A 22,097-nucleotide genomic window follows, 5' to 3' on the forward strand; every position below is an offset into this window, starting at 1 on the left:
GTCATCTCTGACGATCTATTCTGGGCCAAATACACTAATTTATTCAGGAATAAGGCAAGCTTACTAATACTAACCAGGGTCCGGGATGTCTCTGACCGGGTGCATGACATTCTGGTATGAGAAGGAAAGCAACCAGAGGTCGTGATACATGTTGGGACCAACGACATATGCAGGAAGAGGGATGAGGTCCTGAAGTGTGAGTTTCGGGAACTAGGCAGAAGGCCGAAGAACAGGACCTCAAGGGTGGCGTTCTCAGGATTGCTGCCAGTACTACGTGATAGTGATGGTAAGAATTGGAGGAGATGGCAGTTGAATGCGTGGCTGAGGAGTTGGTGCAGGGGGCAGGGTTTTAGATTTTTGGACCATTGGGATCTCTTCTGGGGAAGGTGAGACCTGTACAGATTGGATGGGTTGCATCTGAACTCGAGGGGGAGCAATATCCTTGCTGGTAGGTTTGCTAGCATGGTTCGGGAGGGTTTAAACTAATTTGCAAAGGGGGATGGGACCCGGAACGATAGAGCAGTGAAAGAAGTGCATGGAGTAAAGCCAGATCTAACATATAGAGAGGCTTTGAGGAAAGAGAAGCAGAATAAAGGGTGTAAAGGTAGTAAGGTAGAAGGGCTAAAGTGTGTGTACTTCAATGCAAGAAGCATCAGGAACAAAGGTGATGAACTGAGAGCTTGGATACATACATGGAATTATGACGTAGTGGCCATTACAGAGACGTGGCTGGCACCAGGGCAGGAATGGATTCTCAATATTCCTGGATTTCAGTGCTTTAAAAGGGATAGAGAGGGGGGGAAAAGGGAGGAGGGGTGGCATTACTGGTCAGGGATACTATTACAGCTGCAGAAAGGGTGGGTAATGTAGCAGGATCCTCTTTTGGGTCAGTATGGGTGGAAGTCAGGAACAGGAAGGGAGCAGTTACTCTACTGGGGGTATTCTATAGGCCCCCTGGTAGCAGCAGAGATACCGAGGAGCAGATAGGGAGGCAGATTTTCGAAAGGTGCAAAAATAACAGGGTTGTTATCATGGGTGACTTTAACTTCCCAAATATTGATTAGCACTTGATTAGTTCCAAGGGTTTAGATGGGGCAGAGTTTGTTAAGTGTGTCCAGGATGGATTCCTGTCACAGTATGTTGACAGGCCGACTAGGGGGAATGCCATACTAGATCTAGTATTAGGTAATGAACCGGGTCAGGTCACAGATCTGTCAGTGGGTGAGCATCTGAGGAACAGTATTCATTGCTCCCTGACCTTTAGCATTATCATGGAAAAGGATAGAATCAGAGAGGACAGGAAAATTTTTAATTGAGTAAGGGCAAATTATGAGGCTATAAGGCTAGAAATTGTGGGTGTGAATTGGGATGATGTTTTTGCAGGGAAATGTACTACACACATCTGGTCGATGTTTAGGGATCTCTTGCAGGATGTTAGGGATAAATTTGTCCTGGTGAGGAAGATAAAGAATGGTAGGGTGAAGGAACCATGGGGGACAAGTGAAGTGGAAAATCTAGTCAGGTGGAAGAAGACAGAATACACAAGGATTAGGAAGCAAGGATCAGATGGGTCTATTGAGGAATATAGGGTAGCAAGAAAGGAGCTTAAGAAGGGATTCAGAAGAGAAAGAAGGGGGCATGAGAAGACATTGGCGAATAGGGTAAAGGAAAACACCAAGGCAATCTTCAATTATGTGAGGAACATAAGGATGACAGGAGTGAAGGTAGGACCGATAAAAGTGGGAAGATGTGCCTGGAGGCTGTGGAAGTGAGTGAGGTCCTCAATGAATACTTCTCTTCGGTATTCACCATTGAGAGGGAACTTGATGTTGGTGAGGACAACATGAGTGAGGTTGATGTGCTGGAGCATGTTAATATTAAGGGAGGGGAGGTATTGGAGTTGTTAAAATACATTAGGACGGATAAGTCCTTGGGGCCTGACGGAATATTCCCCGAGGCAAGGGAAGAGATTGTTGAACCTCTGGCTAGGATCTTTATGTCCTCGTTGTCCACGGGAATGGTATTGGAGGATTGGAGGGAGCTGAATGTTGTCTCCTTGTTCAAAACGGGTAGTAGGGATAGTCCAGGTAATTATAGACCAGTGAGCCTTACGTCTGTGGTGGGAAAACTGTTGGAAAAGATTCTTAGAGATAGGATCTATGGGCATTTAGAGTATCATGGTCTGATCAGGGACAGTCAGCATGGCTTTGTGAAGGGCAGATCGTGCCTAACAAGCCAGATAGAGTTCTTTGAGAAGGTGACCAGGCATATAGATGAGGGGAGTGCAGTGGATGTGATCTACATGGATCTTAGTAAGGCATTTGACAAGGTTCCACATGGTAGACTTATTCAGAAAGTCAGAAAACATGGGATCCAGGGAAGTTTGGCCAGGTGGATTCAGAATTGGCTTGCCTGCAGAAGGTAGAGGGTTGTGGTGGAAGGAGTACATTCAGATTGGAGGGTTGTGACTAGTGGTGTCCCACAAGGATCTGTTCTGGGACCTCTACTTTTTGTGATTTTTATTAACGACCTGGATGTGGGGGTAGAAGGGTGGGTTGGCAAGTTTGCAGACGACACAAAGGTGGGTGGTGTTGTAGACAGTGTAGAAGATTGTCAAAGATTGCAGAGAGACATAGATAGGATGCAGAAGTGGGCTGAGAAGTGGCAGATGGAGTTCAACCCAGAGAAGTGTGAGGTGGTACACTTTGGAAGGACAAATTCCAAGGCAGAGTACAAAGTAAGTGGCAGGATACTTGGTAGTGTGGAGGAGCAGAGGGATCTGGGGGTACATGTCCACAGATCCCTGAAAGTTGCCTCACAGGTAGATAGTGTAGTTAAGAAAGCTTATGAGGTGTTAGCTCTCATAAATCGAGGGATAGAGTTAAGAGATGTGATGTAATGATGCAGCTCTATAAAACTCTAGTTAGGCCACACTTGGAGTACTGTGTCCAGTTCTGGTCGCCTCAGTATAGGAAGGATGTGGAAGCATTGGAAAGGGTACAGAGGAGATTTACCAGGATGCTGCCTGGTTTAGAGAGTATGGATTATGATCAGAGATTAAGGGAGCTAGGGCTTTACTCTTTGGAGAGAAGAAGGATGAGAGGAGACATGATAGAGGTGTACAAGATATTAAGAGGAGTGGACAGCCAGTGCCTCTTCCCCAGGGCACCACTGCTCAGTACAAGAGGACATGGCTTTAAAGTAAGGGGAGGGAGGTTCAAGGGGGATATTAGAGGAAGGTTTTTCACTCAGAGAGTGGTTGGTGTGTGGAATGCACTGCCTGAGTCAGTGGTGGAGGCAAATACACTAGTGAAGTTTAAGAGACTACTAGACAGGTATATGGAGGCATTTAAGGTGGGGGGGTTATATGGGAAGCAGGGTTTGATGGTTGGCACAACATTGTGGGCTGAAGGGCCTGTAATGTGTTGTACTATTCTATGTTCTAATGCACCCTTGTTGTTGCTGATAATAAAATAAGCAAAATAACTCAGCCCAGAAAACAAACATTCTCATTGAGGAATCAGACTGGAAAGGATGAACACTTTCGAGTTCCTGGGCCTAACATTCTGATGCAATTACAAAGAAAGCAGAACAGCAGCTATATTTCATGAGGAGTTTGAGAAGAATTGATATATCACCAAAGACGCTCACAAGTTTCTACAGATGTACTGTGGAGAGCATTCTAACAAGTTGCATCACCATCTGGTATGGAGTGACCACTGCACAGCATCAGGAAAAATGCTGCAGATAGTTGTAAGTTCAGCCAGCTTCCTCATGGGCACGAGCCTCTGTAGCATCCAACCTCAAAAAGGCGGCATCCATCATTAACAACCCACATCACCCAGGATATGTCTTATTCTAATTGCTACCATCAACAGGTGGTTCAGGGACCTGAAGACACACACTCAACGTTTCAGGAAGAGCATCTTCCTCTCCACCAGCAGATTTCTGAATGGACAATGAATCTATGAACACTGCCTAACTACTTTTTCTCTCTATTTTAGCACTTCTAACATAATTTTCTTATTTTTGTATATACGTGTTGTAATTTACAGTTTTTATTGCTGTCACAAAACAACAGATTTCACAAGTCAAACATGGCTTGAACCCCATACATGTGATTCCTAAACAATCTCCACATTCCCGTTAAACATTTCCCTATTTTGCTCACATACCTGCCTGACACCTTCATAATTAGCTCTCCCACAATTAAATGCTCTCCAATACTGTCTGCTCCTATGTTTGTCCATGACAAGCTTGGAGTTCTGGTTACTATCTCTGAAATGCTTACCCACTGACAGATCTGTCAACTGACCAGGTTCATTACCAAGTCTGAGAACTATTATGGCTCTATTTAGTCGGCCAGCCCACATCACCTGGCTTGAAATTATCCAACAAATTCTGCCCCATCTAAACCTTTTCCACTAAGGATGTGCCTATTAATATTAGGGAAGTTGAAGTCTCCTATGATAACTACCCTATTATTTCTTTGCAACTTTCCAAAATCTACCTACTTGTCTGCTCTTCAGTCTCCATTTTGCTATTGTCATATTCTTCAAAGACTGTGTGATGTCAGCCTTCTCAACCTTACAAATTACTTCCTTTCCAACAACATTTGCAAATTCTTGTCATTCAAGATTCCCAAACTTTGCCATCGTTGTTTTACTTCTGATTTCTGACCAGCTGATTTTTAAGTTACTACCACATGTTAAGAGGCAGACTTGCATAACAGCCATACCAATTTCATCTGCCTGGTTCATGCCGAATTCTATTCTAATTATACTTTCCCCCAATTTAGCACTCTCCTTTATCTGAAACCTCATAAGACCATAAGATATAGGAACAGAATTAAAAACAAGGGAATATCTATAGATGCTAGAAATCTAAACAACACACATAAAATGTTGGAGGAACTCGGCAGGCCTGGCAGCATCTATGGAAAAAGTGGTTGACATTTCAAGCTGAGACCCTTTGGTAGGACTAGAGAAAAAAAAATGAGTTGCGGGAGGGAAGAGAGAAACACAAGGTGATAGATAGGTGAAACTAGGAGGGGAGGGATGAAATAAAGAGTTGGGAAGTTGATTGATGAAAGAGATACAGGGCTGGAGAAGGAGGGAGGACAGAAGATCATGGAAGAAAGAAAAGGGGGGAGGAGCACCAGAGGGAGGCAATGGACAGGCAAGGTGAAAGAGGGAAAAGGGAATAGGGAATGGTGAAGGAGGGGCCATTAACAGAAGTTAGAGAAATCAATGTTCATGCCATCAGCTTGGAGGCTACCCAGATGGAAAATAAGTTGTTGCTCCTCCAACCCAAGTATGGTCTCATCGTGACAGTAGAGGAGGCCATGGATTGATATATCAGAATGGAAATGGAAAGTGAAATTAACATGGGTGGCCGCTGGGAGATCCCGCTTTTTCTGGCAGAAGGAATGTGGGTGCTCAGCAAAGCGGTCTCCCATCTACATCGGGTCTCACCGAAATACAGGAGGACACACCAGGAGCACTAAACACAGTATATGACCCCAATGGACCTAAAGGTGAAGTGCCGCCTCACCTGGAAGGACTGTTTGGGGGCCTGAGTGGTAGTGAGGGAGGAGGTATAGGGGCAGGTGCAGCTATTGTTCTGCTTGCAACAATAAGCGCCAAGAGGGAGATCAGTGGGAATGGACAATGGAGTTGCATAGTGAGCAATCCTGTGGAAAGGAGAAAGTGGGGAGGGGGGGAGGTGGGAAGATATGCTTCCTGTTGGAGATGGCAGAAGTTCCAGGGAATGATGTACTGGACGTGGGGGCTGGTGGGGTGGTAGGTGAGGACGAGAGAAACTCTAATTTCTGGTAGGGTGGCAAGAGGATAGGGTAAGAGCAGATGTGTATTAAATGTAAGTGCAGTGTTAATAGTGGAGAAAGGGAAGCCCCCTTCTTTGAAAAAAAGGATAATTCCTTCAATCTAGAATAAAAAGCCTCATCCTGAGAGCAGATGCAGCAGAAACGATGGAATTGAGAAGGGGATGGCGTTTTTACAATAACAGGGTGGGAGGAGGCATAGTCCAGGTAGCTATGAAAGTCCATTGGTTTATAATAGAAATCAGTGGGGGGGGGGGAGAGAGAGAGAGGAGAGAGAGGAGAGAGAGGAGAGAGAGGAGAGAGAGGAGAGAGAGGAGAGAGAGGAGAGAGAGGAGAGAGAGGAGAGAGAGGAGAGAGAGGAGAGAGAGGAGAGAGAGGAGAGAGAGGAGAGAGAGGAGAGAGAGGAGAGAACATAAGAAATAGGAGCAGGAGTAGGCCATCCGGCCCAGTGATCCTGCCCCACCATTCAATAAGATCATGGCTGGTCTGTCCGTAAACTCAGCTCCATCTACCTCTCTTTTCCCCCCTAACCCTTAATTCCCCTACTATGTAAAAACCTACCTAACCATATCTTAAATATATTTAGTGAAGAAGCATCAACTGCTTCCCTGGGCAGAGAATTCCACAGATTCACCATTCTCTGGGAAAAACAGTTTCTCCTCATCTCCGTCCTAAATCTTCTTCCCGAATCTTGAGGCAATGTCCCCTACTTCTAGTCTCACCTACCAATGGAAACAACTTTCCTACTTCTATCTTATCTATCCCTTTCAAGGTTTGGTATGTTTTTAGAAGATCCCCTCTCATCCTCCTGAATTCGAGAGAGTATAGTCCCAAGCAACTCAATCTCGCCTCATAGGTTAATCCCTTCATTCCTGGAATCAACCTGGTGAACCTCATCTGCACTGCCTCCAAAGCCTTCTTCAAGTATGTAGACCAGAACTGAGAGAGCAAGAAAGAGATCGAGAAAGGGGAGGAAGGTGCCAGAAATGGGCCAGGTAAATGTGAGGGCAGAGTGGAAGTTGGAGGCAAAATTGATGAAGTCACATGAGCTCTGCATGAGTGTAGGAAGCGGCACAAATGCAATCATCGATGTAGTTTAGGAAAAATCAGGGACAGACACCAATGTAGGCTTGGAACTTAGGAAAGGCAGGTGTAGCTGGGACCATGGGAGTCCCCATGGCTACACCTTTTGTTTGAAGGAAGTGGGAGGAACCTACGGAGAAAATTTTTAAGAGTGAGGACAAGTTCTGCTAGATGGAGGAGAGTGCTGCTGGAGGGGAACTGGTTGGGGCTGGTGTCCCAAAAGAAACAAGAGCTCTGAGGCCTTTCTGGTGGAGGATGGAGGTGTATAGGGACTGGATATCCATAGCTGAAATAAGATGATGGGGGCCAGGGAACTTGAAATCATTGTAAAGATCCAGAGCACATGAAGTGTCAGGGATGTCGGTAGAAAGGAACTGAACTGGAGAGATAAAACAGAGTCAAGATATGAAGATACGAGTTCAGTGGGGTAGGAACAAGCTGAAATGATGGGTCTACCTGGACAGGCAGGTTTTTGCATCTTGGGTAGGAGGTAGAAACGGTAGGTGTGGGGTAGCTCATATAACAATCACAGCACGGAAACAGGCCATCTCGGCCCTCCTACTCCGTGCCGAACTCTTAATCTCACCTAGTCCCACCTACCCGCACTCAGCCCATAACCCTCCACTCCTTTCCTGTCCATATACCTATCCAATTTTACCTTAAATGACACAACTGAACTGGCCTCTACTACTTCTACAGGAAGCTCATTACACACAGCTATCACTCTTTGAGTAAAGAAATACCCCCTCGTGTTTCCCTTAAACTTCTGCCCCCTAACTCTCAAATCATGTCCTCTCGTTTGAATCTCCCCTACTCTCAATGGAAACAGCCTATTCACGTCAACTCTATCTATCCCTCTCAAAATTTTAAATACCTCGATCAAATCCCCCCTCAACCTTCTACGCTCCAATGAATAGAGACCTAACTTGTTCAACCTTTCTCTGTAACTTAAGTGCTGAAACCCAGGTAACATTCTAGTAAATCGTCTCTGCACTCTCTCTAATTTATTGATATCTTTCTTATAATTCGGTGACCAGAACTGTACACAATATTCCAAATTTGGCCTTACCAATGCCTTGTACAATTTTAACATTACATCCCAACTTCTGTACTCAATGCTCTGATTTATAAAGGCCAGCGTTCCAAAAGCCTTCTTCACCACCCTATCTACATGAGACTCCACTTTCAGGGAACTATGCACTGTTATTCCTAGATCTCTCTGTTCCACTGCATTCCTCAATGCCCTACCATTTACCCTGTATGTTCTATTTGGATTATTCCTGCCAAAATGTAGAACCTCACACTTCTCAGCATTAAACTCCATCTGCCAACGTTCAGCCCATTCTTCTAACCAGCATAAATCTCCCTACAAGCTTTGAAAACCCACCTCATTATCCACAACAGCTCCTAGCTTAGTATCATCGGCATACTTACTAATCCAATTTACCACCCTATCATCCAGATCATTTATGTATACTTTTTCCAACGGATGCTGCCCGACCTGCTGAGTTCATTCAGCTTTTGTATGTGTTGATTTGACCACAGCATCTGCAGTGTACTTTGTGTGGAAACAAGGGCCTGGTGCTCCTTACTAGGATCAAGTGGTAAATAGGAGGGTGTCTGAAAGCTGTCGCTGGGCCTCAGCAAGGTAAAAGGGTAGTCTGCCAGATTATTACAGCACCCCATTTATTTGCAGGTTTGATGGTGAAGTGGGATTAGTGGGGAGCAGAGTGTTCAGAAGGGATATGGTAGGAATTCGATAGAGCACTGTTGAAGTCAAAACAGTTGATATCCTGATGACAGTTGGCAACAAAATGATCCAATGCCATGATTGACCATTTGGTACATGGAGCTTATAAAAATAGAGGGCTATGGATAACACTAGGTAATTTCTAAAGTAAGAACATGTTCGACACAGCATTGTGGGCCGAAGGACCTGTATTGTGCTGTAGGTTTTCTATGTTTCTATGAGAGTCAGCAGATCAAATGCCACTATCCATCCGTGATGCCTCTTTCAGTAAGCAATGTACTTAAACACTTTGATCGATCTGTTCCACACCAGACCTCTGAGGTCTGACAGTAACTATGCAAGTCCTATATTGGCTTGAATTTGCAACCCATTTCTCTACTTATTGCAATTGAAAGTTATTTGTTAATACTCTGCTGAATTTCTATGAGGAGGAATTGAGTTGCCTGGGACTATACTCTCTGGAATTCAGAAGAATGAGAGGGGATCTTATGGAAACATACACAATTTTGAAAGAGATAGATAAGATAGAAGTAGGAAAGTTGTTTCCATTGGTAGGTGAGACTAGAACTAGGGGACATTGCCGCAAGATTCAGGGGAGTAGGTTTAGGATGGAGATGAGGAGAAACTGTTTTTCCCAGAGAGTGGTGAATCTGTGGAATTCTCTGCCCAGGGAAGCAGTTGAGGTTTCTTCACTAAATATATTTCAGATACAGTTAGACAGATTTTTACATAGTAGGGGAATTAAGGGTTATGGGGAAAAGACAGATAGATGGAGCAGAGTTATGGACAGATCAGCCATGATCTTATTGAATGGTGGGGTAGGCTTGATGGGCCGGATGGCCTACTCTTGCTCCTATTCCTTATGTTCTTATCTCTTAGAAGGCTCAACCATGAGCTGCTCTAAAAAGCCATCTCATAGGCATTCTAGAAATCCCCCTTCTTAAAATCCAGCACCAACCTGATTTTCCCAATCTACCTGTATATTGAAATGCCCCATGACTATTCTAACATTGCCTTTTGGCAAGCATTTTCTATCTCCTTGAGGAACTCAGCCGGCATCTATGGAAAAGAGTACAGTTGACATTTTGGGCCTAGACCCTTCAGCATTTTGTGTATATTGCTTGGATTTCCTGCATCTGCATTTTTTCTCTGGTTTTCTATCTCCTGTTGTAATTTGTAGACAACATCCTTACTACCTTTTGTGTATGTCCCTTCAGGGTATTTTTACCCTTGCAGTACCTTAGGTTTATCCATAATGATTCAACATCTTACAACCCTATGTCACCTCTTTATAATGATTTGATTTCATTTTTAACCAAAAGAGCAACACTGCCTTCCTGCCTATCCTTTCGATACAATTTGTATCCTTGGACATTAAGCTCCCAGCTACAATTTTCTTTCAGCCATGATTCAGTGATGTCCATGATATCATACCTGCCAATCTGTAACTGTGCTGCAAGTTCATCTACCTTATTCCATATACTGCATGCATTCAGATATAACACCTCAGTCATTTATTAACCATTTTCAATTTTACATAGCAACTCACCCCGTTGACTGCAATTTTGTCCCATCATCAGCTTCTTCTACATATTGAGTCTGACTACATATTGCCACTGTAAACCAATGACCTCATCCTCAGCACTATCACTCTGGTTCCCATCACACTGCCAAATTAGTTTAAACTCCCCCTCAAACAACTCTAGTGAACCTCCTCCAAGTATATTGGACCCCTTCGGGTTCAGGTGTAACCTGTCCCTTTTGTACAGGTCATACCTTCCCCAAGTGATCCATAAATCTGAAACCCTGTCCCTTGCACCAGTTCCTCAGCCATGTATTCTCCTGCCAAATCATCCTCTCCTTACAGAATGGCACACTGCATAGGCAATCCAGAGATTAGTACGGTGGAGGTCCTCTTTTTCAGCTTTCTACCTGGTTCCCTAATAACTCTCTTTAAGGGCCTCCTCACCCTCTTTCCTGATATCATTGGTGCCAATTTATAATAAACCAAGAATTCGAGCTGCTCACCCTCGCCCTTCAAAAAGCTATGGACCCAATCCGAGACATCCCTAACTCTGGAACCAGGAAGATAACATACCATTTGGGTGTCTCTATCATGCTCACAGAACCTTATCTCTGTTTCTCTAAGTAATCTCCTATCAGCATGGCAGTCCTCTTCACCTCTATGGTCTTCTGAGCCACAGCACCAAACTCTGTGCCAGAGTTCCGATCTCTGTGGCTCCTCACTGGCAGGTTGTCCCACTCAATAGTGTCTAAAGTATGCACAGTCGGCCCTCCTTATCCGCGGGTTCGGCATTCGCGATTCAACCAACCGTGGATTGGGAAAACCCGGAAGTTCTCTCTCCAGCACTCGTTGTTTGAGCATGTACAGACTATTTTTTATTGTCATTATTCAATACAGTATAACAGCTATTTACATAGCATTTACATTGTATTAGGTATTATAAGTAATCTAGAGATGATTTAAAAGTACAGGCAGTCCCCGGGTTATGGGTAAGTTCTGTTCCTGAGTTCATCTTTAAGTCGGATTTGAAATCGGAACAGATACATCGGGTATTATTTAGCATCAGTTAGTAAAACACTTTTCTTAGTATATAGTATATATTTTACTTTTCTATGCATATAAATTAAGAAACATATGTATTTCAGTAATTAAACCACTGTGTTGCTTAGTAATAATTATAGCTTTCATTGGGGCAGGGCCTTTCACATGCTCCCATTAAAATTGTTCCGATCATTGACCGGCTGTAGCCTAACGCTTTTCCAATGACTGATGGCGTTTCACCTCTTTCTAATCGCTTTATTACTTCCACTTTCTCTTCAATTGTGATCATGATTATTTTCGTGAACAGAAACACTGCGGATTCAAAGCTGCGCCAGGTCCTAAAGTCCACCGCACTGAGACAGGTTAAATAAGGGACTTGAACATCCACGGTTTTTGGTATTCGCAGAGGTCCCGGAACCAATCCCCTGCGGATAAGGAGGGCAGACTGTATACTTATTATTAAGGGGAACTGTCACAGGTGTACTCTGCACTGGCTATGCATTTCCCCTCCTTCTTCTGACAGTCACCCAGTTACCTGTCTCCTGCAACCTGGGGTGACTACCTTCCTGTAACTCCTGTCTATCACCTCTTCATTCTCCTGTATGAGTTGAAGGTCATCAAGCTGCAGCTCCAGTTGCTTAATCCGTTCTCTCAGGAAAAGCAACTCCTTGCACCATGTGCAGATGCATCACACATCCAACAAAGAGTACAAAACACTGTCGCAGAGGCATTCTCACTAAACTACTAAGCCTTAATAGATGAGGAATGCAGAAATAAGAACAGAGAGAGTGTAATGACAACTTAATTCACCTAAACCTGAAATCCCCTATGCCTGGTGAACCAAAGCCACTCTAAACACTGGCACACTGCAAGACAAAGGTGGCTTGCCCTTGAATTATTTTTATTGGCCCTTAGTAATGGATCCATCTTGCTGACTGGTCACTCAACTCAAAGAAACTCTGCCTTTAATATCTTGATTAAAAAGTAGCTCTTCTTATGCATGTGGATTGTCCAACTCAGAAAAAACTGGTGCAAAGCTCTGTGCTTACAGGGCTATTTGGGAGGGAAGGGTTAGATTGATCTTAGATAATGTTAAAAGGTCAGCACAATATCACAAGCTGAAGGGCCTGTACTGTGCTTTAATGTTCTAGGTCCTATACTATTTGCACTGAAACAGTTCCACCATGTTCAATAATCTTATTTGACCTCACTTTCTCTTCAATCCCTCCATTTACTGACCAACTGCACTGGTTTCACCCCTCCACCATGCCTACCTGAACTTACATGAGTGCTATTTACCCTCCCCCACCCAAAGCAATATACACTTGAGGAACAGACACTGTAGAACGTTGCGTCATCTTGCCCTCAGTCAGTCACCCATCTTTCAAACTTATCTTTGACATTTCAACCTTGGGGGAAAAACTGTCCGCCTGCATTTTTATAAACTTTAATTGGGTCTCCTTTGTCCTCAGACATAGTTTACAGACTGGACAAGGCATGAGCCAGATCCTGATCAGCTGTTTCTCACTGTCAGTTATTCACATTCAACTGCAATTAAACGGGATTACAAACCTTTCCTGGAAGGCTTGCTGTCCCACATGATCTTCCTCCGGCTCTCCATTCTTGTAAAAATGAAGCCCTAATCCCTGTGGATCTTTCTTCTCAGCAGCACTAAGGCATAATTCAGCCACAGCCTCATAACAACGTGCTAGAGAGATTAAAAAAAAATCAAAATCAACTATTAAACTATCTCAAATGCAATCGCTCTTTGGTTTCTTGGTCCACCTCCTCATTGCTCTTACCTTGTCTAAACTGTGTACACACGCTGGGAAGGTCAACCTGGTGTCCAATTTCCTGATATAGCCGCAAGGACTCTTTCAAGGCCTTCTCCTTCTCCATTTTATTCTGAATCTGCCGTGCACTCTGCAGCAGCTCATTCGCCTAGTGTGAGTTAAAAAAATTATTGGACAAATTAATGGGACAGAAAGGAATTAAAGTTGTATTTGCCAAATACAACATTAAAAAAAACTTGGCCATTCAATTTGTAGATCAAGTGGAAAAGCAGAGTAGGGAGACTGAAATGTGTTAACTTTCTAAAGTATCTGGGTCTTTGCACAAAAACTAATGAAATTTAATGAGGAATTAGAAATGCAAAAATGAGCTTTGAGCTTGTTTGAATATTTAAGTACAATGTTTAAGATACTTTGCTCCAACAATATGGACCTGGCAAGACCTCATCTCAAATACTGTCCACAGTCTGGTATATTTACAAGAGATTTATCAAATTGATTGTGATTGGCACATTGGGAAGGGGCCAGTGGTAATTTTTTAGAAGAATTTGAATATGCTCACAAGAAAATGAATCTCAGGGTTGTACACGTGACATATATATACTTAAGATGTCAAAATGGTTGTTATGATGTGCCTACTGTGGTGGTGTGGTGGGTAGTGCTTATTGCTCTCACTTTCAGCTTCCACTGCTGGCTAGCAGTCTTGAGAAAAGGAAAACTGAGTATGTAAGTCTCTCCCTGCCAGTATATAGCCTCTCCAACAGCCAGGTGCATGTAGTGCATCTTCATTTGCAACATGCAGAAACCGAACTCTTTCAGACTCAGACTGAATTGCAGAGGACAGGAAGGATGTCTGACTCCTGCACATGTAGCATGCAGGCCCACTGGTGTGGACACACCCTGGTGCTCATGAACCAGGTCCCCAGTTCTACGTAATTAGCCCCACTGCCTAGTGGGCAGTCTCGGGCAAGATGAAGGGTATGGGAGTAAACCCAGACAGCAAATCCAGACTGGAGCCCCTAAGGTGGCTGGATATCATTTATCATCATTCCTGACGCTTCTGCAGTCAAGATGGTGCCAAATGTATTGCTTCATAAGCTTTCTATTGGACTACACTGGTGGGGCCAAGAGGGGAATCTTGATGACTGAGCATCTCAGGATCTCCAAACCAGTCTTGTGATGATGAGCTTCATCACCCATTGTCCTTCAAGACAGACAGATGCCAAACTCCACCATATGAATTAAATTTACCTTGAACTTTAAATTTATGCAGCCTGGACCTAAACTCCCTGAAGTGTAGAAGAACAAGTAGTAATATCATCGAAATATATAGAATTGCTTCAGATATAGGAAGGGTGTGGTTTATCATCGATGATATACAGTGGGAAAAAAAAATTTTCACATGCTACCCACAATAAAAGTTGTTCACTGTATCTTAGTGATAGACTTATAAACTTACTGGTTAATAGGTTATTCATTGTAAATAGTCCCATGATTAGACTAGGGTTAATTCAGTGAATGGGGGGTGGCGGAGGGTGCGTGTGTAGCTTGGTGGGTCATAAGGACCTGTTCCATGTCGTATCTCTACAATAAAATAACTCCAAACATCAATACCTCAAGGTAATACCACAAAGGGAAAAATGATAATAGAAAGCGATAAACATTTACAAAGAAATGCAAGTGGAGAAATAAGTCAGATTGAGAAATAGGTGGAGATTGAGAAATCAAGATGTCATCTGTATCATACAAGGGGCTTTTTAGAGTGGGATAAAAACTATCCTAGAGCTTCATGGTGGATGTTTTTGTATCTTCCGTCCTGTGGAAAATGGGAGAAGAAAGAATGACCGGGTTGATTACCAAGGCAGCAGGATATGCAGACAGTCAACAGAGGGTTTGCATGACCGACTAAGCTGTATAATCAACTCCCTACATTTTTTGCAGTCTTACTCAGCGTAGTTGCCACACCAAGCTCTGATACATTTGCATACAGTCAGCCCTCCGTATCTGCAGATGGGTGACCCACCGTGGATACCAAAAAATGCAGATGCTCAAATCATTGGACTTTAAGACCCAGCGGAGCTCCAGACCTTATTTAACCTATCTCATTGCGGTGGACTTTAGGACCTGGCGGAGCTAAGGACCCACTGCCCTCAATGTTTTTGTTCCGGAAAACGATCACGATTGAAAATAAGTGGAAATAATAAAGCGATCAGAAAGAGGTGAAATGCCATCGGTCATTGGAAAAGCGTTAGGCTAGTCGGTCAACGACTGGAAAAAATTTAAAGGATAAAGTGAGAATAATAGAGCATGTGAAGGCCCTGCATTGCTGAAAGCTACAATTATTATTAAGCAACACAGTGGTTTGATTATTGAAATACATACGTTTCTTAAGTGTTTTATATGCACAGAAAGGTAAAATATATACTATATACTAAGACAAACGTTTGACTAACTGACGCTAATTAATACCGGATGTACCTGTTCCAACTTAAAGAACTTCTGTTTTTCTTTGTGTGATGAAGCCTACGACCAGGCATGGGAGGCTTTGAATGCCTAGTATGGCCACCCCTTTGTAATCCAGTGTGCATTTAGAGAAAAACTGAATAACTGGCCAAAGATTGGCTCAAGGGAGTCAGTTAAACTGAGACAATTCAATGATTTTCTGATAGCCTGCAGCAATGCCATGCCATATATCAAAGGGCTTCAGGTGTTAAATGACTGTGAAGAGAATCAAAAGATATGTACTCCAAAAACTCCCTGATTGGGTGACCTCTTGCTGGAATCGTCATGTCACAAAGCAGTTGCAAGAAACGGAGGAATTCCCTGATTTCAAGGAGTTTGCTGATTTTCTGGCACAAAAAGCAGAAATCGCATGTAATCCTGTAACATCCTTTCATGCCTTGTGTTATGAACACCAGTTTCAACACCTGGCATGGAATGTGATGTACTGAAAATCTGTGTGTTATGCACCACAGTATCAATTCTTGGAACAGTACGTGATGCATTGGAAATCTGTGTCTTCGTTTCTTGTGAGTGTCACGTGACAACCTACCCCCAACAGTATAAAAGCAGCCACACAGATTGCTCCGGAGACACACTTTAGGAGAGGCCCACTTTGGTGGAGAGTTGTTGTGTTTGGACAGCAGAGTCGTTAGTGAGACTGAAGAGTGCAAGCTTCGACAGAACCCAAAAAGGAGTGGGTAGTCGATAACGCTGTGCATTTCAGAGGTGGCTGACATTTTGTAATCCAAACGTGGATTTATGGCACACACTTTGGTGACCCCTGCAAAGTCTCACGTGTTTGGTGACCAGTCCTAGAAAAGGGACTTCTCCTGTCAGGCACGTGGTGAAATTCTCACTTTTTGTGGACTCTTTGAAACAGACTGCATCGTAAACTCACTTCCACTGTAAAAGTACAGTGGCCGCTTTGTGAGATCAGCGCTCGAGAGGTACTGTGTGTCTGCCAAATCGCCTTCGGAAAGGTACGGTGGCCGTTTTGGCGTATCTCTGCGAGACTTGCTTCTTTGCTGTATTTTGAATCTCTGTCTTCAAGATCGTCACTTCGCTACACTTCATAACTAAAAGAGTCTCCTCTCAATTACCCCGTGAATCCTTGAAACTTTCTGAACTGACATTCTGAAACTGTGCTCCAGTAAGACTGTTAGGAATTGTTTCTAAGTTTAACTATTTGGGAACTATAGACGCATTGCGCTGTTAACTTCGTTTTAAGTTAGTCGCTTGTTAATTTTCTGTTTCTGCTTGAGTGTTAATAAATTCTGTTCTTTTCCAATAATTCCCTGGTTCCACATCTATTATTGCTGGTTCCATGTAACACTTGAAGCCTAGTGAAGAAAAGCCATCTAGAGACATGAAGCGCACAAAGGCTAATGTGTTCAACACAAATGTGAAAGCATCGGATAAATCAAGCACAGTGATAGAAACATACAGTGCCGTAGAGCACAGCTCAAAGGATTCAAGAAGGTAAACACTTCATTTTCATCTTCAAACCCAGTCACATGCATGTGCTTTGGCGAAAGCCACTCCATCCACAAATGCCAGAACTTCGTCAATAAAACTGTGGAGGACAAGAGAAAGTTCATATTGGACAATAACCTGTGCTTTGGCTGTCTTAGGAGAGGACACAATTCAAAGGACTGTAAGAGCAAAGCTACTTGTGGCATATGCAAGAAACATCATCCAACACCACTTCATGAAGACTGTCCTTCTGCTGCAGCAGACACATCTTCTCATGTTATGCAAGCAGAAGAAAACACATCCTCTCTTTCTTGCTGCGCAGACAGAAGCAATGGTGGGAGTGTATCCATGATAGTGCCTGTATGGATTTCTTCAATCACCACCCCTAAAACAGAGACCTTAATGTATGGCCTACTGGATACACAGAGTAGTAACACTTCTGTAGACCAAGAGGTATGTGAGAAGATGGGGGCAGGATTAGAGCCAGTCAAGTTAAAGCTTACCACTATAATGGGAGAATATTTCATTGTCCAGAGTGGTAGAGTTAATGGTCTTAGAGTTAGAGGGTTTTCCTCACAAAGTTTCATCAACTTGCCACCTGCCTATACCAGAGATTTCATCCTACTCTCACGTTCCTACATTCCTACCCCTAGAATAGCACAGGAAATACCAGAGATGATGGATTGCGAGGTAGGACTCCGGAAAGCTACGACTGTGCTAGCCATTCCAGCCCTGGGAAAGAGCCTCGGATTATCCACACAATCAATACCTCTCATCATCTTATACACCTCTAACAGGTCACCTCTCATCCTCCGCAGCTCCAATGAGAAAAGGCCAAGTTCACTCAACCTATCCTCACAGGGCATGCTCCCCAATCCAGGCAATATCCTAGTAAATCTCCTCTGCACACATTCTATGGTTTCCACATCCTTCCTGCAGTGAGGCGATCAGAATTGAGCACAGTACTCCAAGTGGGGTCTGACCAGGGTCCTATATAGCTGCAGCATTACCTCTCGGCTCTTAAACTCAATCCCACAGTTGATGAAGGCCAATGCATCATATGTCTTCTTAAACACAGTCAACCTGCACAGCAGCTTTGAGTGTTCTATGGACTCAGACCCCAAGATCCCTCTGATCCTTCACACTGCCTAGAGTCTTACCATTAATACTCTATTCTGCCATCATATTTGACCTACCAGAATGAAACACCTCACATTTATCTGGGTTGAACTCTATCTGCCACTTTTCAACCCAGTTTTGTATCCTATCAATGTCTTGCGGTAACATCTGACAGCCCTCCACACTATCCACATGATGAGAGGCATTGATCTGCAAATTTACTAACGCATCCCCCCACTTCTTCCTCCAGGTCATTTATAAAAATGACGAATAGTAAGGGTCGCAAAACAGATCCCTGAGGCACTCCACTGGTCACCGACCTCTATGCAGAATATGACCCGTCTACAACCACTCTTTGCCTTCTGCAGGCAAGCCAGTTCTGAATCCACAAAGCAATGTCCCCTTGGATCCCATGCCTCCTTACTTTCTCAATAAGTCTTGCATGGGGTACCTTACCAAATGCCTTGCTGAAGTCCATATACACTACATCTGCTGCTCTACTTTCATCAATGTGTCTAGTCACATCCTCAAAAAATTCAATCACCACTTGTAAGGCACATCCTGTCTTTGACAAAGCCATGACTATTCCTAATCATATTATGCCTCTCCAAATGTTGATAAATCCTGCTTCTCAGAAACTTCTCCATCATCTTACCAATCACTGAGGAAAGACTCACTGGTTTATAGTTTCCTGGGTTACCTCTACTCCCTTACTTGAATAAGGAAACCTCCAATCCTCTGGAACCTCTCCTGTCCCCATTGATGATGCAAAGATCATTGCCAGAGGCTCAGCAATCTCCTCCCTTGCCTCTCACAGTAGCCTGGGGTACATCTCATCCCCAATCCCGGCGACTTATCTAACTTGATGCTTTCCAAATCTCCAGCACATTCTTTCTTAATATCTACATGCACAAGCTTTTCAGTCTGCTGCAAGTCAGCTCTACGATCACCAAGATACTTTTCCATAGTGAATACTGAAGTGTTCATTAAGTACCTCTGCTATTTCCTCCAGTTCCATACACACTTTTCCACTGTCACACTTGATAGTTTCTATTTTTTCACGTATTATCCTCTTGCTCTTCAAATACTTGTAGAATGCCTTGGGGTTTCCATAATCCAGCCCGCCAAGGCCTTTTCATGGCCCCTTCTGGCTCTCCTAATTTCCTTCTTAAGCTCCTTCCTGCTAGCCTTATAATCTTCTAGATCTCTAACATTACCTAGCTCTCTGATCCTTCAGTAAATTTTTCTTTTCTTTTTGACTAACTTTATTCAAGATTTTATACACCACGGTTACTGTATTTTACCATAACTTCACAGTCTCATTGGAAGGTACCTATGCAGAACTCCACACAAATATCCCCTGAACATTTGCCACAATTCTTCCGTACTTTTCCCTGAGAACATCTGTTCCCAATTTAAGCTTCCAATTTCTTGCCTGATAGCCTCATAACTCCCCTTACTCCAATTAAACACTTTTCTAACTTGTCTCTTCCTTTCTCTCTCCAATGCTGTTGTAAAGGAGATAGAATTATGATCACCATCTCCAAAATGCTCTCCCATTGAGAGATCTCACACCTGACCCAAGTTCATTTCCCAATGCCAAATCAAGTGCAGTCTCTCCTCTTGTAGGCTTATCTACATTAACCTACATAAAGGTCTGTTTCCCAACAGGATCTGTTTCCCTATCTGCTCCTCAATATCCCTGTTACTATTGGGCGCCCTATAAAAATCACCCAGTAAAGTTATTGACCACTTCCTGTTCCTAACCTCCAGCCATAGAGACTACGCAGACAATCCCTCCATGATGTCCACCTTTTCTGAAGCCGTGACACTATCTCTGAACAACAGTGTCATGCCACCACCTCTTTTGCCTCCCTCCCTGTCCTTTCTGAAACATCTAAAACCCGTTACTTGAAGTAACCATTCCTGTCCCTAAGCCATCCAAGTTGTAGCTCCAAGCACTGATCCACACTCCAAAGGAGACAAATATGATGGCAGAATATAGTATTAATGGTAAGACTTTTGGCAGTGTGGAAGATCAGGGGGATCTTGGGGTCTGAGACAATAGGACACTCAAAGCAGCTACGCAGGTTGACTCATATTCTGCATGGAGGTCGGTGACCGGTGGGATGCCTCAGGGATCTGTTCTGGGATCCATTCTCTTCATGATTTTTATAAATGACTTGGATGAGGAAGTGGAGGGTTAGTAAATTTGCTGATGACACAAAGTTGGGGGTGTTGTGGATAGTGTGGAGGGCTGTCAGAGGTTACAGCAGGACATTGATAGGATGCAAAACTGGGCTGAGAAGTAGCAGATGGAGTTCAACCCAGATAAGAAGGAAGTAGTTCATTTTGGTAAGTCAAATATGATGGCAGAATATACAGTCGGCCCTCCTTATCCACAAGGGAGTGGTTCCAGGATCTCTCGTGATACCAAAAAACGCAGATGCTCAAGTCACTTATTTAACATGTTTCAGTGCTGTAGACTTTAGAACCCAGTGGAACCCCGAACCTTACTTAACCTGTCTCAGAGCAGTGGTCTATAGGACATGGCGGAGCTCTGAAACCTCAGTCTTTCTGTTCATGAAAATAATCACGATCACGATCGAAAATAAAGTGGAAATAATAAAGCGATCGGAAAGAGGTGAAAGACCAGCGGTCATTGGTAAAGTGTTAGGCTTCAGTCGGTCAATGATCGGAACAATTTTAAAGGATAAAGTGAGAAAGACCCTGCTCCGATGAAAGCTACAATTATTACTAAGCAATTCAGTGCTTTAATTATTGAAATACATATGTTTCTTAAGTGTTTTATATGCATAGAAAGGTAAAATATATACTAATTTCTAAGACAAACATTTGACTAACTGACGCTAAATAATACTGGATATAGCTGTTTCAACTTAGTAAGAGAACAACTGATTTTTTTCAATCGCGATCCAAAATAACCTACGCACATCCTCCTGTATACTTTAAATCATCTCTACATTACTTGTAATAACTAATACAATGTAAATGCTATGTAAATAATTGTTATACTGCATTGTTTAGGGAAAAATGACAAGAAAAGAATTTTGTACATGCTCGAAGAATGAGTGTTGGAAGAGCACTTCCGGGTTTTCTGGATTCACGGTTGGTTGAATTTGCGCATGTGGAACTCGCAGTTAAGGAGGGCCGACTGTGGTATTAATGATAAGACTCTTGGCAGTATGGACGATCAGAGGGATCTTGGGGTCTGAGTCCATAGGACGCTCAAAGCAGCTGCGCAGGTTGACTCTGTGGTTAAGAAGGTGTATGGTGTATTGGCCTTCATCAATCGTGGAATTGAATTTAGGAGCCGAGAGGTACTGTTGCAGCTACAGGTGTCCCCCATTTTTCGAACGTTCGCTTTACGTCAACTCGCTGTTACGGAAGACCCACATTAGTTACCTGTTTTCACTAACAGAAGGTGTTTTCACTGTTACGAAAAAAGGCAGCACGCAAAAAAGGCAGCAAACGCCAAGCAGACTAGCTCCTCCCACGGAACTGCATTCTAGCTGGCATTGCTTAAACACATACGTGTGAGCATCTGTGCTTTATGTTGATTTATTTTGTGCATCCATTAGCAAGATGAGTTCTAAGGTATTGGAAAAGCCTAAAAGGGAGCGTAAGGGTATTATACTTAGCGTAAAGCTAGATATAATAAAACACAGAACATAGAATAATACAGCACATTACAGGCCCTTCAGCCCACAATGTTGTGCCGACCCTCAAACCCTGCCTGCCATATAACCCCCCACCTTAAATTCCTCCAAATACTTGTCTAGAAGTCTCTTAAACTTCACTAGTTTGTCTGCCTCCACCACTGACTCAGGCAGTGCATTCCACGCACCAACCACTCCCTGATTGAAAAACCTTCCTCTAATATCCCCCTTGAACTTCCCTCTCCTTAACTTAAAGCCATGTCCTCTTGTACTGAGCAGTGGTGCCCTGGGG

General features: G+C 43.4%; 1 protein-coding gene across 2 annotated transcripts in view; it reads right to left on the bottom strand.

Moving 5' to 3' along the window:
- The window catches only part of nup155 (nucleoporin 155), a 283,923-nt gene that overhangs the window by 62,785 nt on the left and 199,041 nt on the right, over positions 1–22,097 (bottom strand). For both annotated transcript variants that reach the window (XM_059974027.1, XM_059974028.1), the window contains exons 24-25: positions 13,044–13,182; positions 12,814–12,949 (exon numbers count right to left, since the gene is read on the bottom strand). In XM_059974027.1, the coding sequence (XP_059830010.1) occupies positions 12,814–12,949; positions 13,044–13,182 (275 nt within the window). The remainder of the gene's footprint in view (positions 1–12,813; positions 12,950–13,043; positions 13,183–22,097) is intronic.

Source organism: Hypanus sabinus, chromosome 7 (genome assembly GCF_030144855.1).
Source record: "Hypanus sabinus isolate sHypSab1 chromosome 7, sHypSab1.hap1, whole genome shotgun sequence".
Lineage (NCBI taxonomy): Eukaryota > Metazoa > Chordata > Chondrichthyes > Myliobatiformes > Dasyatidae > Hypanus > Hypanus sabinus.